At 41.4% G+C, this 18,258-nt stretch overlaps 1 protein-coding gene across 1 annotated transcript in view; it reads right to left on the bottom strand.

Annotated features, from left to right (window-relative positions):
* JHY (junctional cadherin complex regulator) overlaps nt 1-17,739 on the bottom strand; it is a 56,220-nt gene extending 38,481 nt beyond the window's left edge. The window contains exons 1-2 of the mRNA XM_047754006.1: nt 17,330-17,739; nt 3,177-3,699 (exon numbers count right to left, since the gene is read on the bottom strand). Of these exons, the coding sequence (XP_047609962.1) occupies nt 3,177-3,699; nt 17,330-17,655 (849 nt within the window). The 5' untranslated portion in view covers nt 17,656-17,739. The remainder of the gene's footprint in view (nt 1-3,176; nt 3,700-17,329) is intronic.
* Between the last annotated feature and the right edge of the window lie 519 nt (nt 17,740-18,258).

Here is an 18,258-nt window from a genome sequence, read left to right as displayed (position 1 = left end):
GCTAGCAGGTGGCCTTGTCAGCCACCCTGGTTTGAAAACCTGTACTCTTGGCCATTCTGCTTTACTTTCTCAAGGAGTGTATGTAGCATTTGCACTTTAAGTAGATACTAACAAATTGTCCCCCATGCTAGTTATTCCAATTTATTCTCTCACTACCTTGACTATACTTTTTTGTCCATAGGTTCATCAAACTTTGGGAATTCTGTTGGTTTAACTGTAGATGAAAAATGGAATCCCAGTGTAGTAGTATTTCATGATTCTCTTATACTGACCAAAGCTGGGTATCTTTTCATATGTTTAATAGCCACATGTATTAAATTTTCTGTGAATTAGCTATTCATATCTTTTGTGAATTACTATATTGGGATAGTGGTCTTTTCTTATTGACTTCTAGGAGCTCTTTATATATTAGAGCTATTACTGTTTTGTTTGTGATATGAGTAAGAAATATTTTCGCTAGTGCTTTATGTTTTGGTTTTCTTATGCTTTTTTCTTGCAGAAGCTTTTGATATTTATGTACAGTTGGCCCTTGAATAAAGTGGGAGTGAGAGACACTGACCTCCACACAGTTGAAAATCCATGTGTAACTTTACCATTGGTCCTCCATATCTGCAGTTCTGTATCTGTGAATTAAGCCAACCAAAAATTGTGTAGTACTGTAGTATGTGTATATTTTTAAAAATCTGTAAATAAGTGGACAGATCAAACCAATGTTGCTCAAGGGTCAACTGGAGTCAAATGTATCAATCTTTTGTAGATTCTGGATTTTGAATAATTTCATGGTAATATAAGAATTTTCCTGTTCTTTCCCTAGAATTTTTACTACTAAAATTTTAATTTCTAAAAATTAAGTTCTAAAAGTTTAATTTCTAAAAAATTAAGTATTCAATCCATTTAGTATTTATCTCGCTATACGATATAAGCTGTAGATACAACTTCATTTTTTCCAAAATGTCTATCCAATTGTTTTATTGAATAACCCATAATTTCCTCACTGACTTGAGGTCCTGCCTTTATCAAATCATAATATCAGATCACATAGTCTTACCCTAATTTGTTCTCTTTCTAGACTTTCTGTTTCATTCTTCTATTTTTGTCTGTATAAATATTAAATATTACCCTACTATTTATTTAAGCTTGAAATATACTATCCTATCTAGTAAAGCTAGATTCTTGCATGACAATTTCCAGAGCTTGCTTTATTATTCTTGCCTATTTTTAATGTGAACTTAGTAATCAGCTTTTCAAGTTTTATCTTTTTATTTTTATTTTTTAAAAAGGCTGACATATTTACTGGGATGTTGTGAACTTCTTAGACTTACTTTCAAATCTTCCCAAATACAATACACTGCTTAAGACCCCGTCTGATTCAACTGGGCATGGGTAGCTTGCAACAAAATAATGTGTTAAAAACCTGGGTTGGAGTTCCCATCATGGTGCAGTGGTTAACGAATCCGACTAGGAACCATGAGGTTATGGGTTCGGTCCCTGGCCTCACTCAGTGGGTTAAGGATCCGGCGTTGCCATGAGCTGTGGTGTAGGTTGCAGATGCAACTCTATCCCGTGTTGCTGTGGCTCTGGCGTAGGCCGGTGGCTACAGCTCCGATTAGACCCCTAGCCTGGGCACCTCCATATGCCGTGGGAGCGGCCCCAGAAAAGGCAAAAAAAAAGACAAAACAAACAAACAAACCCAAAAAAAACCTGGGTTTCCTTGGCTGTGCAATGGTAATTGACATTTATTCATTCACTTAACAACAGAGGTCATTTACCTGTTAAATATTTCTAGTTGTAAGACATTTTCCATCTCTTTCAAAGAAATTAGTGGAGGAAAATAGATTTTCAAGTAATGAAAACCTGTCCTAGTCTAAGAGAAATTGTTGGCTATAAACACTTTTCACAGAATTTATATATATTTAAAAATGAGCAACCAAGCAAAATTCCAAATTTCACATAAGTTTTATGGAAAAAAGCATATTAACAACTAAAACTGGGTCCAAAATGTTGAAAATTCTGTTTGAAGCCAGCTAAGTATTTGTTTTGATCATCAAATCTACCACACCCACTCCTTTGTCCTATTATTAGTTACAAAGGCAAGGGTGTGACAGAGTCTTCCAAGACCACAGAAAAAGCTTATCAATTAAAAAAAAGAAGGACAAATGTTCACCCATCTCACCCCTCTCTTTCCGTCAGAAAATACTTACAGGTTAGAGCACTCTGAATAAAACCATTTCGAATTTGGAAGAGGTCAAAGGACATCCCTAAATACAGTGAAATTCATTCTCCTTCATATTTGAAAATGATCTCACATCAGTGAATGATGAATTTCAAGTTGTTTCCCCAATAACAGTGGAGGCACCAATCCTGCCACTGTATTTTCCAAGTCCATGAACACACCACTAGGAGGTGGGCTGATGTGATCTTCATGTGCGCCCATGAAAGAGAACTAAGTTGACCGACTCTGACGGGTTTTGAATTTATTACCTGGGATAGAATTTACCCTCGAAGTGATCAGATGAGAAAGGGAGGGCGCTTAATCTGATACTGCATTTTAGAGATGGAGAGACTAAAGTTTAATCACATCACATCACTTGCACAGGATAAAAGACGTGTTCAGTGCTCATCAATGGGAGTTGGAAAGGTAATTGAAACACCTGGGTAATAATAACAAAAAACACCCCAGGTACTCTGTCCCCTCCCGATGCCGCCCAATATGTATACAGAATCCGAGTTGAAAATCACTTCTGTTTGTGAGTTCCTGATAGTGTGTCATATCACCTCCAACATAATGGAGAAAAGAATTCAATAGGGTTGAAAACCAGTGGCTTAGCGGAAACAAAAGCAACCAACACAGGGACTCAAACCATCAGCCCCGTATTTTATCTAATGGAGTATACAGTGTAAAAAAAATTTCCGTGAGTTCCCTGAATGGAAACATTCCAGGACTAATAATTGATTTCCAGCACTCTAAGCCATTGACGGCTTTTATTTCACTCTTAAGCATTTGTGGAATAATTTCCCCCTTCTTCAAAGAGGGGCAAGGCATAGGGAGTTTGTTTTACTCAGCCCTGTGGTGACAGTGACATCACCATGCCAAAGGCAGTGCTATCCAGCCATTTCAAACAGAGGCAAATGCAAGGCAGATGCTGGGAAGGGATTTTTAAGTAGCCTCTACATACCTGTTCTGGGTGAGTGTCCCCCCTTTTTTTATGGTGAAGTTGAAGATAGGAGTCCATTTTTGGAGTGGGTAACCCCAATGTCAGCTTGTTTTTTTCCACGAAGTATTGTCTGGACTTCTTTCGCCGAGGGCCCCGGGATCCTGGCAGGAACACCTCACTGTGTGAACTCGAACTCTTCAAGTATCGAGAGAGGTCGCTGGACTTCTCCTGCTGGTCACTGTCACTCCCCTCCGAAAACAGCTCGCTGCGGTGATGGGCGACACGCTCGTAGTTTGGGCTTACGAATTCACTCCCAAGTAAGGAGGCTGTGCTCTGTGGGCTCTTTTTCTGTTCCCCGTTCCCCCCTGAGAGTTCCATCGAAGCCTCCTTGGAAGGGTAGAGGGGACGCAGAGTCATATTTTCCATTGAGCTGCCTGCAGACTCTGGCGATGCTTCCACTGCCAGCAACCTTCCCTCCTTGTTCTTACTCTTCCAGTTTGGGTCATATCGGAGGTCTGAGTATTTGTCTTCTGTGCGTTGTTGGCTGTCCAAAGCAAAAAAAGAAATGTCACATCCTTAGATCCAAATAGATTTACTCATTCTATTTAGCTGATCATCTTATTTGAACTCAATCTTTCTCCTACAATTTTTCCTTTCACTGTCCACATGTGAAAGACACATCTCAGGCTCACACTAGACCTCCACACTACGCATCAGGGCAAAAAGTTGTAATTATCTAAGTTCATTGAAACGCGGAATGAAAAGAGGGGACGGTTAATTTCTAAATGCCAGAAAACAGCCAAAAAACAAATGTTTATAGCAGTAAACCAGTGACTCACTACAGTTAAAGGAAGGCTCTTAGGCAATTATATAAGTCGTATAAGCAATAAAGCTGCTGAAGATAAAATTGATTTTGCACTTAGCTGGTGATATGCGCATGTAGCTGTCTATTTAGGAAGGGAAATTCAACTGTTGCCCAGACAACATCTCAGTCTGCTCCTTTTGTGGGAGGAAAGCAAGGTTTACCCCAACTGATCGCCTCCACAGGTTCATCTTCCTTTGTCAGTGGTTTTACTTGTCACTTCATTTTGTCTTTGTGGATTTTATCACACGTGCTACCAGAAAGGTCCCTAGCATTTGGAATCAGCCAATGGCTCACTGACGGTGCTCAGCTCACATCCTTTGGTCCTCAGGTCTCTGTAGACAAAACTCAGTGCACAGGTCAGCAGGGCTTTGAGCTGTTAGGATGGCCCTCTCTTAATAAAAGGTTAAGTAAGTATAGGGGCCTGCCTGAGGGGAGTGAACTAGTCCATAATCAGTATGCATGACCCCAAATAAAGTCCTTCCTTTTCCCCAGGACAATCTCAATTTGTAAAGCACCTCCTAGCCTTAACCAAAAAAAGAAAAAAAATTCGGGTAATATGGCATATTTAATGGCCCCTTTGATCTTCAAAAGCTAAATGGGAGAGATTTTCCTTCCTTGAGCACAGTAGATGCAATCCTCTAATCAAAAAGAAAATGTAAATCATCCAGGCCTTTTATGCTATTTGATATTCCCGTTTACAGAGGACATCATTTTATGCTGGGTAAACAAACTAATGGTTCCTCTAATGCTAATTCAGTCTTCTTAATGTGGACCTAGATTTCTTTGATTTGATGCAAAGCAAAAACCAGAGCAGAAAGCCCCAACTCCCATGTCTTGCTAAATTGTCACTTTGAATTTTTAGTTCACATCATAAGATGGAACACTTCTTGGGATGGGCTGCTCTTTCTTTTCCACCAAAGGAAGAGACGTGAACTTTTCCTCTGGCAACGTGCCTCAGTGGAGAGGTCCGTGACGGTGAGGACATCACCATCAAATTATGTGACTCGCCACTCCTGAAACTCCACAGGCTCCCTGCCACTGGGGCTTCGAGGTTTCCCTGTGTGATGTCCCCTCCCGTGTTTCTGGCCCTGCTTTCACTTGGCTCAAAAGGTCCCTCGGCATGTACTGTACCAGGGGTGGGAAGGGGTCCAGCAGGGCTCAATCTGGGCTTGGGACTGGCGAGACCGGGGCTCAAGGTCTGGGTCTGTCTATTGGCTGGTAAACCATGTCATCTCCAAGCCCGTTTCTCTCATCTGTAAATAGGGGTTGATTCTGTTTGTTCGGTTGATTTCTCAGGATCACGGAAAATCAAAATGAGGACTTAGCATGTTCCGTGTTTGTGCCTATTTCGCTTTTCACCATGGCAACCTTGTCTCCTCACCTAGTTAAGGTCCTGGGCAGCAAGGACTGAGGGTCCTCCTTTCTTCTTTCTTCCCTGACCTCTGCCCTGTGCTATGTGGACAGAGAAGGCAAGACGTGTTGCTTGAATCAATACCTCAGCATTAGATATTTATTTTTTGAAAACTCACAACAGTAGCAAATGAGAATCTAAACATACAGAAAAGCTTCCTGCATTGGACCAAATCAGTAAATGATTTCAGATCTTATCTGTGCTCAGTTCAGCGGTGGTTGGTTAAGTGGGGAAGAAAAGATGAAAGTAAATCAAGTACATAAAGACATAAAGATATTTTGAAATGAAGAAAGGTGCTGTTTCCCCACATCTGTGATATTTTCAAAGGCAAAAGTGAATTCCACTCTCCTCGTTCATTCATTCCCTTGGTTTGACAGAATTTAACTTTCCTTGTTCATTTGTTCGCTCATTGATTCTGCAGACATTCACCGAGCACGTACTGAGTTAGTGGGGTTAGTGGTGAGCTCACAGCCTGGTCGGGGGATACAGACCAGGAAACAAGCCATTTACTGCTGGTCCTGATGGCAGCACGGGGCCCTCGGGACTCGGGACCTGAGACATCCAGCCCCGTCTTGGAAGGAGGGAGAGCTTTCTGAAGGAAGAGATGGCTTTGCTGAGACCGAAGGCTGAGGAGGGCTAAGCCAGGCTGAGGAAACACCATGTAAAAAGGAACAGAGGTGGAGAGAGAACCTGGGGCTTTCAGAGAACAAAGCCTGCACGGATAAAAAGGAGGGTGGGAGGTAGAGCTCGGGGTTAAGCAGAGGTGCGATCTTGAAGGGCTTGGTAAACTCACTGAAGGGTTTGGCTTAACTATATTAACTTGAGAGTGTGGTTTTAATTTAGCAAAAATCATTTAATTAGAGAACAAAGATATCATAGTAAGACATAAATACTTTGGCGAGATGAAGCAATGAGTTTTTAGAAGGGGTTAAGTACAGAGGCGGTAAGGTTACGCAGGGGTGGGGGGTTTAGAATAGGTAGCCCTCTGCACTATTTAAAGCACGAGTTGGTAACTTTTAAAAGCCACACATCCTAGGGGGGCCACTGTCCTGCGGCTTTTCTGCAGTGGGTTGTAGACTCCTGGCTTTGGGAAGACAGTACATATTAGCACAGGCTGATCTAGGGAGTGCTAATAGGAAATCACCAGTTTCTCCCTTTGAACAACCCCCTGGGGACATGCTATCGTTATGCCCAATTAATAGATGAGGGAACTAAGGCTGGGTGAGCTTACGTACCTTTTCAAAGGTCACAGAGCTAACAAGGGCTGAAGCCAGGATAGAGACCCTGGCAGTCTGTCCTGGGTACTGGCTCCTAACCTACTCATCCTATTTCATGCAGCCAGCCCCAGCGGTAAAGCAGGTGTTTTTGCAGGGCCTGCCTTATGGGAGTTAGAGAATCAATCAATCAGTTAACAAATTTGTGGTGAGTGGCTCCCCAGGTACGAGGCAATGGAGGTGAGTGATGAGCAAAATGGAAGCAGGCAGATGGATCTGGCCGCCTAGTGAGGGAGACAGGCTGATGAATCTTACGTCCCAAAGGCAACAGTCAAGAACTAAACCAGATGCGGAAAGAAATACAAAATGTTATGGGTGTTTAAAATGGGAGGACAGACCTTGTTGAATGAATGAAAATATGTCCGCGTCTTATTTGCAGGTCCAAGTGATAGATGATATTTCAAAGTCCATTCCCACCCTCTTATTCTAGGATCTTATGATGAGCTCATAAAAGGGTCCTGTGAGGCATGCCCACTCTTTTTAACAAACAGGGAGTTGTCAATAGTCGAAGGAAATGAAGTCCCTGACTTCCACCTTTGCAGTTTTCCTAAGAAAACTGGCCATTGGACTGCTCACCAGATTTAATAGCATCAGCTGATGATGGCATAACATCCATAATCACAGACTCCTCTCAGTCATGTGGAATAAACAATACGGAGTATTTTAGCTCGGAGAAGCAGTGTGGCACAAGTCGAAGGACAAGGGCCCTGGAATCAGACTGCTTGCCCTGAATTCCTGGTGCCAGCAGTTACTTCCCTGTGCCTCGGCTTCCTCATCAATAAAACGGGGATGATAATAGCACCTCCCTAAAAAAATAAGAGTAGCCAGCTCATGGTTGCTGAGACTATTGAGCAGATCCATGTACATAAATGTGCTTAGAATTATGTCTTGGCACAGAGTAAGGACGGTCCCAGTAAGGACCGCTATAAAAGCTCCACCCCCGGTCCCTGCTTGCTGTGTGTGTGTGTGTGTTGCATTCTGCCACCATGACACAACATTCGTGTGTATTGTGTTTCCTGCTGATGGAGCTCAAGGGAGTCTCCTCTCCCTAGGGCTTAAGTTATTTCCAAGACGAAAAGTTGTCTTCTGATGCACTAAGTGGCACCTGAGTGGCTGGAAGAACCAACACTTATCTTTAAAAATCCAATTTTTTACCATGACCTAGGCAGCATGGAAAGTCTGTTTGAACTGTAATTTAGGAAATGGGATTAAGAAATGTCAGTGTTTCCACGTGATGAGATATTTTAACAACTGCTGAAAGATGATGAAGAAGATGAACCTGGGAGAATTCAATTACTTTAGGCCTTCAAAAAGAGCCGTCATTTCTAGCCTCTCAACAAATTGCTATTCTTAGGTGCCCAGAGAAGCAGCATCACATGCCCTGGAAAAGATGGATGTTTTAAGTGAAACCTTGAAAATACAGAGGGGTTTGAAACATTAGCTGCAATGAGTGGCTTTGGCTAAGAGAAACGTTTCTCGAAGAGGTTCTCTAATAATGTGTATTTACAAGATTAGAATTAGAAGACACACGGTTCTTCTAAGAGCTTTAATGACACCACGCTGTGCACACCTGCAATGGCTATCTTCAACCGGCCCCCTTTCTCCCCTTTTGGATGGCAACCATATGTCGAGATAAATGGGAGGTTATGTTTTACAAACTCCTGAGCACGGAAAGCTGTAATACTTCAGAGAAACAAACCTAATGGTTGAAACAGAACATGATACTAAAGAACCCCATTGTTCTGAGCTTATGTGCTGAGCAGCTCAATTGTGTTGTGTGGTCCAGGTCAACACACTGGAACAAGATGAGTGTGAAGAGCTCCTTCATCGGGGATCATCTGCACACAAAACACGCACCCCATTTCCTCCCCCCACTCGATGAGAAGGTTATGCAGACAATGCACACACAACTCTTTTGTTGCTGTTCAGACAACAGATGCCAGGTCTGCCCTTCAGATGCCCAGGTTAGGGATGGATGCAGAGAGGAAGGGGAGGGCGAGCTCACGTGTGTACCATCCTCTTTGGGGGCTCTAATGGACCAGATTTGAGCACTGACTGTGACAACTTCAAACCAAATAAAATCAAATCTCCATTTAACGAAGAGCCTCATATTCACTTTAGTATTCAATTCAAAAATTACTAAAATTAGAGCATGTTTCTAGTACAATTAACATCCTTTGCACTCATAATAAAATATTCAATAACTGGCCATTTTGCCTGTCGAGGAGGTGAATAAAAGCATTGCTATTAATCATTTAGCAGTTATTTATTTGCCACTTTATTTTAAGTAGGCAGTTAAATTGAAACTGCACATGTTATTATTGATTTAGGTTTAATTTAATCCTTTTAAACAGAACAATTATTCTCAATTTATATGCCATTAAATCTTTTCTGCATATGAACAGCAAATTCAATTTCTGTTTAAGTGTAAAGCTTTTAATGCTTCTTTAAGGAGCTATAAAACTGACAATTGTTTCCAAGGATTTCTGAATTCTGTGCTCATCTTAATCTTTTTATCAACGGCTTTTAAGTAAATAAAATGAAATAAACCCAAAGGATTAAAAAATCACTTTTGCAAGTATGAAATAAAACAGTTCCACGGATATACAGAAATGCTTCGGGGAGGTTATTTACAACCCAGAAAATTTCATTTAATGCAGGCATTTATTCTGCTAAAAAAAATTAAACATTTTAATAGAAGAAAGGTAGTTTAATGAACCAAAGGCCAAAGACTATCTATAGAAACACACACAAGTGAAGCAGCTGGATTGTTATCTGGTGAATTTTATTTACTGCAATTATACAGTTTAACCATCCAAAGTCCCTTCTTTTTCTCGGGACAACAGACTTATGGCTGCAAAATAACAGCTATTTGCCCCGCGTTCTTAGAATCTATCAGTCTTGATTCAAGGACAATCTGTGAGTTAAATGAAAATAAATTATCTAAAGAGGGCATGCTAGTAACTGCAATGTAATATTTTAGTACCTTGTTTCTATTAAGATTATCTTACGTGAAACAATGGCTGCATCTTCGCAAGGAATATACTGTACTGCACGGTACATATTTAGAGACATAATTCCTCTCATCCAGTGAGAGTTTACAATGCTCATGCCAGACATTTTCCACAGAGGGCTTGGATATTCTTTTCATTTTCCAGAAATGAAATAGTGGCTAAAAGGCAGGGACTCAGACTTACAACATTTCCAGGTGCTTTTACTTTCTTTAGATAGAGTTTCTTGTAATTTATTATTTACTTATTTATTTTTGTTTTTCAGGGCCACACCTGTGGCATATGGAGGTTCCCAGGCTAGGGGTTGAATCTGAGCTACAGCTGCCAGCCTACACCACAGCCACAGCAACATGGGATCTGAGCTGAGTTTGCGACTTACACAAGAGCTCATGGCAATGCCCGATCCTTAACCCACTGAGCGAGGCCGGGGATCGAACCCATGTCCTCATGGACGCCAGTTGGGTTCATTAACCACTGAGCCATGACAGGAACTACAGTTTATTGTAATTTAAATGCCAGATATTAACAACATTGGAATACACAGTAGCTGTGATGTCATGGGAAAAGCACTGGACAGGTCTTGACACTTGGGTCCTGGTCCAGGTTTCTGCCACTGTGTTAACTTGAGTGAGTTTCTCATCCACTCTAAGTTTCAGGGTCCTCCTTTGTATAATAAGGAATAGATTGATCTTTAAGATCCCTAAGAGCTAGCTCTCAGAATCCACTATTTTTAAAATTGAATTGGGCCTATCATGCAAAACTTAGAAATGTATATAAATGTTGAAAAACATACTTATTTTAAATTCAATCCATTAAAAAATTATAGTTACCAAAGATTTCTATATTTTCTAATTTACATGGGAGTGGAAACAGACGAATACAGTGAAGGTCAGAATGGCCATCATCAAAAAGTCTACAAACATAAGTGCTGGAGAGGGTGTGGAGAAAAGGGAACCCTATCACACTGTTGGTGGGAATGCAAATTGGTGTAACCACTGTGGAAAACAGTATGAAGTTACCTCAGAAAACTAAAAATAGAATTACCATTTGATCCAGCAGTCCCACTGCTGGGCATCTATCCAGAGAAAACCATGACTCTGAAGGATTCAGGTACTCCATTGTTCATTGCATCACTATATACAATAGCCAAGACATGGAAGCAACCTAAATGTCTACCGACAGAGGAGTGGATAAGGAAGATGTGGTACATATATACACAATGGATATTATTCAGCCATTAAAAGTAAAGAAACAATGGCATTTGCAGCAAGATGGATGGACCTACTAGACATTATCATGCTAAGTGAAGTCAGTCAGACAGTGAGACACCAACATCATATGCTATCACTTACATGTGAAATCTAAAAAAAAAAAAGCAGGAGTTCCCATGTGGCTCAGTGGTTAACGAATCCGACTAGGAACCAGGAGGTTGCAGGTTCGATCCCTGGCCTTGCTCAGTGGGTTAAGGATCTGGTGTTGCCGTGAGCTATGGTGTGGGTCGCAGATGTGGCTTGGATCCCGCGTTGCTGTGGCTCTGGAGTAGGCCAGCGGCTGCAGCTCCGATTAGACCCCTAGCCTGGGGAACCTCCATATGCCGTGGGTGTGGCCCTAGAAAAGACGAAAAAACAAAAAACTAAAAATAAAAATAAAAGGGACTTTGCAGAATAGATACTGACTCACAGACTTTGAAAAATTATGGCTTCGAAATGAGACAGGTTGTGGGGTTGGGGGTATCGCTGGGAGTTTGGGATGGAAATCCTATAAAATTGGGTTCAAATGATCACTGTACAACTATAAATGTAATAAAATTCATTGAGTAATAAAAACAAGAGGTTGGCCAGCCAATGGCCTTAAATTGAAAATCAATCTAATCAGACAATAGAAATCAACATGGCTAAATGTTGCTAGAAACCAACAAAATGAAAGTTGCCCTCTGGAAGCTCTCAGAACGTTCTTAATAATACCACAATATTAGACCTGGCCTCAAGTGTCATCTTTCCTAACTGGAGGAAAACAAACAAACAAACCCTATAACACTTAGGAGAGGCAGTAGTTTCTTGTCAGCTTAAATATTTCCACTGAGTACTACAAAACAGTCTGGGAAACTGGAGAGGAAATTAAAATACTGAGTTTTGGTTTTTCCTAAATCTCTTTGCTCACTTTCTGTTTTGCATAATCATCCCGTATTGCTCTTTAAATCCTAGAAACTGTCATTCATTACTTGGCTTGATTCTTATTAATCAGAAGCAACATAGAGTCATCCCTTGGTGTCTGCGAGGGATTGGTTCCAGGACGCACTGGGGATACCAGATTCTGTGGATGCTTAAGTCCCATAGCCTCTGTATCCACGGTCTCACATCCACTAGTTCAACCAATTACAGATTTTTGTACTACCATAGTACCATTTATTGAAAAAAAAAAAAAATCCTCATAAGTGAACCCGCTCAGCTCACATTCATTTTGTTCAAGGGTCAACAGTATACCAAAGCATTTGAGAGGAAAAATTATCTACCACCACAACTGATAAAAATGCACATTATTTTTCCCGAGTCCCATTTTGATTTTCAGACAATTCTGAATATTCAATTTAACTAAAAATCCCTTACTGTGTCTATCTCCCATGCAGTAATTTCTGGCACAAGGTGGTTTATTAAGCAGAATGTGGGGTCTTTTATGAAGGCTACGGTTCCCAGGTGACGAGTGAGAAGGCCATCTGCAGACCTTGATGAGTGAAAACACTGCGTTTCCCAGGAGAAGTGCTGAGGAATATAGGCTGCTATGACTATAGTAATAAATAATTAATATTTATTGTATTCTGAGAGCACAGGATCCTTTAAAAGTTTCAGTTACTTTACTGAAATGTATAATTTTACATGCATATTTAATATGGCCTCAGTTTAGGCCATACTGAAATTGTTCTATCTTTAATTTTTGCTGGAGAGCAAAATCGGATCCTTTTACCAGATCAGCCCTTGATCATCTATTGAGATACTGAAAAGGCTAAGGCTTTGGAGTAAGGGGAGAGTTCGTTCAGCTCAATTTCTGGCTCTGCCACTTAGTTGCATGAACCCTCACAACTTTCAGAGCCTTGGTTCTTTATCTGCAAAATGGGGATAATAATGTCTAAGAGGCTCTCGTAGGGATAAACGAGATAGTATATATCAAGCAAATAGTCCTACAAATGGTAGCTAATTATAGTGAAGTATTTCTGTAAATAACACCTTATCAAACACATATCCTACTTACCATACTGCTGGCTTCTGATATATATATTTTTAATGCATAAGGTTTCAGAAGGCCCCAGGGTTGGAGAGGTTATTTCTAATGCTCTAGGAATTACATTGTCTTTCTTCCTGACGGCTGAGTGTCACGAGGCTAGTTCTGGAGTGGGGTTTAAGGCTTATCATGTGAAAGTCCTCTTTCCGCTCTTGATTCATTCACTGCAGTCAATGCTGCTCCAATTTCCATTAAGTAAAAGGTTTTCTCTAATCCATATACATCGGAACTGTGGCTTGACTTTGGTGAGGTACAAGGGAGTAATTGCTTTGAGGAGGGTCTAGTGACATCAAAACACAAGAGTAGGGCTCAAGTGATTTGTCAGGCGGCTTTTAAAGTGGTGGCTTATAAAAGCGAGAAAAAAAGAGATTTTCCTTGGTTTTAAGGTGAGGCTTTGACTAACTGTTTTGAACTACAATTCCCAGAATGCCATCTACTAACAGAAGTGAAAGCCTGCTTGAATGTCACATGGAGAGCCTGAGATCGATTTATCTGTTTCATGGCTCCTACACTATTCAGATCCAAGCAATAAGATACCTAGGAAAGGTTTCCAGGACTAAAGTGAGGCAGAGAAAGGAGCTAAGAACTTAACACTCACCTGGATGATATTTTTAGGCTACTTGGCTAAATGCTTCAGGTCGGCTTGCCTTTATCCTGAGAATTGGTCCTCTACATGTTCAATGTATGAAGCACTGTACAGCCAAAGAATGACTAGAGCTATAACTTATTCTAACCCTGGGGGTTATAGTCTATCATTAGGGATTTCCAAGGCACATCAGTCTAAAGAAAATAGCATTATTTAAGGATCTCTGAATCAGAAGACCAAGGCCCTGACCATACTTTTGGTTTTTTAAGTATTATTCTTTATTTTGAAATATGTTGAGTGGTGTTTACATTGTCCTTAGGTAAAGAGCACAGTTAAAGTCAGGTCTCCGAGCACAGACTCAAAGTGGAAAAATTCAACCTTGGGGAAATGAGGTCACGTAATGGATCCTTGCCTTGGTTTCTTCATTGTAAAAGTACCGACAGGAATACCCATTCATCCTAAGAGATTTTTCCTTACGGATGCCCCCCTTTCTGTAAATAAAACTACCATTTATTACCTAGGAGACTGTGACTCTCCTAGATTAGAGCTACAATAAAAACATGGTTTAAAGCAAAGTTAGACTGCCTGAGTTTTCTGCTCCATTACTCACCCAGTGGAATAAATGGGTATAATATAACGGATTTCTTTAAGCCTCATTGGCAATCTTTAAGATGGGATCATTATAGTGTCCACCTAGTGGGGGCTGCCAACAGGATTAAGTGAAATGATACATAGAAAGGGTCTGGCAAAGGGATGGGCTCAAAACAAGCTTTCTGTAAAAGCTATTGTTGTTAGAACCTGCCTTCTCTTGTTCCTTCAGACCCCAGTTCTAAACTGTCACCAAGCCCTGTCAATTTATATATATGTGTATGTGTGTGTATATCTCCACTAATGATAATTTACATATGAAAGAAATGTACAAGGTTACTAGGAAGGATATACTCTGATATCGAAGTATGTATCGATTGATTATGTCCAAGGAGAAAGACAGGGGGACGGACTGGAGGAGGAGAACAAGGAAACTCTGTAACACTTTGTGTTTTTTAAAAACATCTCTGAAAGAAATATGGCAATAGGGTGAAGCAGTATTTTTCTCTGCTTTTCTATCCGTTAGAATTTTTTCTTAATTAAAAAACCCAACTTCATTAACAAAGCACTGAGACATGAGACATTCGCTCTGTCAGTTTCATTTTCCTGAGCTGTAAAATGGGAAGAACAGTACTTCCTTGCAGGATTACAATGAAGTAGTAAGTGAAATTACAGATGGCCTTTCAAAAGAGATATCATTATTGTTACTGTTGTCCTGGTCAATATCACCATCTGGTAGTCCCTTTGTCCATTGTGTCTTTACTCTCTAATTCAAAATGCGCCAGCTTGCAGAATGATCTTCCTTAAACGCTGTGTCATTTCACTGTCCTCCCCAAGAACTGGCATTTTTTCCTCCAGGTATACCCAACCCGGTCTAGTCAGGGGGGACTGGCTAGATAAAGCCGTCCTAAGCCCCTCCTTCACCTCCCAGCTCTATGGCTGTGCCCCTCATCACTTGACTGTACTGTGAGATTCCCCAGGAAGCAAATGGGCTTGATTCAACTCGATGTTTCCAGTGAGATAAGGAAGGAAAAAAGAAGACTAGACTCAGGGCTGGGCTCTCATTCTGGCTCGCGCCTGAGCCTTTGCTGCAACTGTCTCCTTGCGACAAGTCACTTGAGTTGTGTGTTCAATGTCCTATCGGTGGCGTGGGCTGGTGGCACTCCACGATGGCCCTGGAAGCAGGCCCTTCCTCCGTCTACTTTCCCTGCACTCAGAACAAATCCTCTGCCCTCAAGGGCGACATTTTCACACGCCACATACGTTCTCTCTAATTCTGTTCTTTCCCCCAAATCTTACCTAGTCTCTAAGACCCTGCCTGCCCAAGTTCTAGGTTTTTTTTTCTTTTTAGGGCTGCACCTGTGGCACATGGAGGTTCCCAGGCTAGGGACTGAATCGGAGCCGCAGCTGCCTGCCTACACCATAGCCACAGCAACACGGGTTCTGAGCGACGTCTGCAACCTACGCCACAGCTCACAGCAACACTGGATCCTTAACCCAATGGGCAAAGCCAAGGATCAAACCTGCGTCCTCATGGATGCTAGTTGGATTTGTTGACCACTGAGCCACAATGGGAACTCCCCAAGGTCTAGGTCTTTCAATAAAATCTCCTCCACTTATTTTAACCCTAATTTAAAACATAATTATTTAACTTATAAAGAGCCACTGTCCTAAGCACTTGATATGCATAAACCTGGCCTCACGATAACTCTGTGAGGTAACTATTATATTATCTCATTTTTACTGATGAGAAACTGAGGCACGGAGCATTTAAATGGGCTTGGCCAAGGTGACACAGCTAGTAAGTGGCAGACTGTGGACCTGCACGATCTGCCTTGAACACTCTGTACTTCATCACTACCCTGAACCCCTTTCTAATCAACAGTCTGAACTTCTATACTCTAGCATAGCGTTAATGTTTTCATTAAAACTGAGTAGTATTGGGAGTTCCCATTGTGGCTCAGTGGTTTACGAATCCGACTAGGAACTATGAGGTTGCGGGTTCAATCCCTGGCCTTGCTCGGTGGGTTGAGGATCCGGTGTTGCCGTGAGCTGTGGTCGCAGATGTTGCTTGGATCCTGTGTTGCTGTGGCTCTGGTGTAGGTTGGCGGCTACAGCTCTGATTAGACCCCTAGCCTGGGAACCTCCATATGCCCCGGAAGTGCCCTAGAAAAAGGCAAAAAGACAAAAAAGAAAAACAAAAAACTGAGTAGTATTGCATTCATTTATGTTCTCTTAGATGTTTTGGTTGCATCTAGCATAATGTTGATGTCCCATCAATACTGATTATTAGAAATTAAACCTTTAAGTGATTATATAAGCCTGAAAAGGTAGACCTCATACAAGCTTAGGTAGGATTCTACCCCTGGAATATTCTTTACTGACAGTAATGGCATTCCTATGGGGGAAGCAAGCTGGATCATTTGACAGGTGAGGAAAGGTGTGCTGCCAAAAACTAAAGTGACTTATTCTAAATTACACACTAGGAGTTCCTGTTTTGTCACAGTGGAAATGACTAGGAATCTGACCAGGAACCACGAGGTTGTGGATTCGATCCCTGGCCTCGCTCAATGGGTTGAGGATCCGGTGTTGCCATGAGCTGTGGTGTATGTGGGTCACAGACACAGCTCTGATCTGGTGTTGCTGTGGCTCTGGCATAGGATGGCAGCTCCAGCTCTGATTAGACCCTTAGCCTTGGAACCTCCATATGCCGTGGATGCGGCCCCACAAAGACAAAAAGACAAAAAAAAATTACACACTCAACAGAAGTGTCTAGTCCAATCTGAAGACCACCTGACTCCAAGTCGGCACTTTTCTAGACCAGGCCTTTGCTGGGATTTCTCCAAGGTGAGGTGGAGAAATCACTGGAGGCACTTGGAATATGGACAGAAAATAAGGAATGTAAGAAATGCAACTCCCTTATTATTAATAATTAATAATATAACAATGATTCTTGTCATACTTTTTCTTCTAATAAAAAAAAAATGAATGTGACAAAAAATCCTGGCTCCAAGCTGTCCTTAGCTGCTTGGAGACCTGTCCTACACACATTACAAGGTGCTCACTATAAGAGTCCATCCTTCCTTCCACCTGGGACAGTGCGGTAATTATGTAACAATACATTTCCAAGCCCAATGTCTTCTTTTATGAGCCAATTCCTTACCTGTTATTCGCACCAGCATTTCGGGTATAGAGGTTCTCCTTGCTGGCCACCTGAGCTGCTTTTCGGCTTGCTTCCTCTTCTGTCTCACTCAGGCTGTCCTCCTCCAAGCTGTCAGGCTCCATATCATTGTCCTGCATTCGGTCTTCAAGTTCAGACTGGCACTTAATCTCCTGAGTGAGGCTTTCTGACCCAGATTCTAAGGAGTCTTTTGAAATTAAATGTAAGTCTTCTTTCTTAAAAGGTGGCTCTGTGGACTGGACCTTTAAGTTGGTGTGATGAACAGGAGATTGAATAGAGAGCTTGGGAATTAATTTACTGTGACTCATCTTGAAAAATACAAAAATTAACAGGAATACTCTTGTGGACACAGCAGCTGGCTGAATATGTAAAGTCGTGGTTCACAAAAGCATTTGCCTAAAAAAAATGTATTTCTGTTACTCTCTGATGACTGAAATCTCTTTAATTCCAATATTCATCAAAAATTTAAATGAATAAGAGAACCTTGTTATATTATCTGCGGGCTTTTGTATGCACCCTTTTGTGTATGAGAAATCCCTGCTGGAAAAACTATTGTGTTTTTCTCTCTGCAGAAACACACCTGATGTAGAGCTCATAAACGGCCTGAGTAATCAAATGCAGCTTTATTGAGGAAATCAAATGACTGGATTCCTTTTTCTGGCTTCCAAGAGCCTGTTACAGACAAGCCTGGACAAAGCCAAATGGTTAATTATGGACAGTACTTCAGTGGCCTTATTTCCAATACCCAGGGCACTGATAGAAATATGACATGCTCCAGTAATATTTACGGATAGCGTAAAACAGGCTCAGAGTCTCCCTTTTGGAATGTACAGGAGGGGCGGGGAGAGAGCATGGTTTCCACAGTTGGAACTGTAAAGACGATGGAAGCTGCTAGCTTCTAGATCGATTAG

This window comes from Phacochoerus africanus, chromosome 11, assembly GCF_016906955.1.
Source record: "Phacochoerus africanus isolate WHEZ1 chromosome 11, ROS_Pafr_v1, whole genome shotgun sequence".
Classification (NCBI taxonomy): Eukaryota; Metazoa; Chordata; class Mammalia; order Artiodactyla; family Suidae; genus Phacochoerus; species Phacochoerus africanus.
This window is presented reverse-complemented; position numbering and strand designations above follow the sequence as displayed.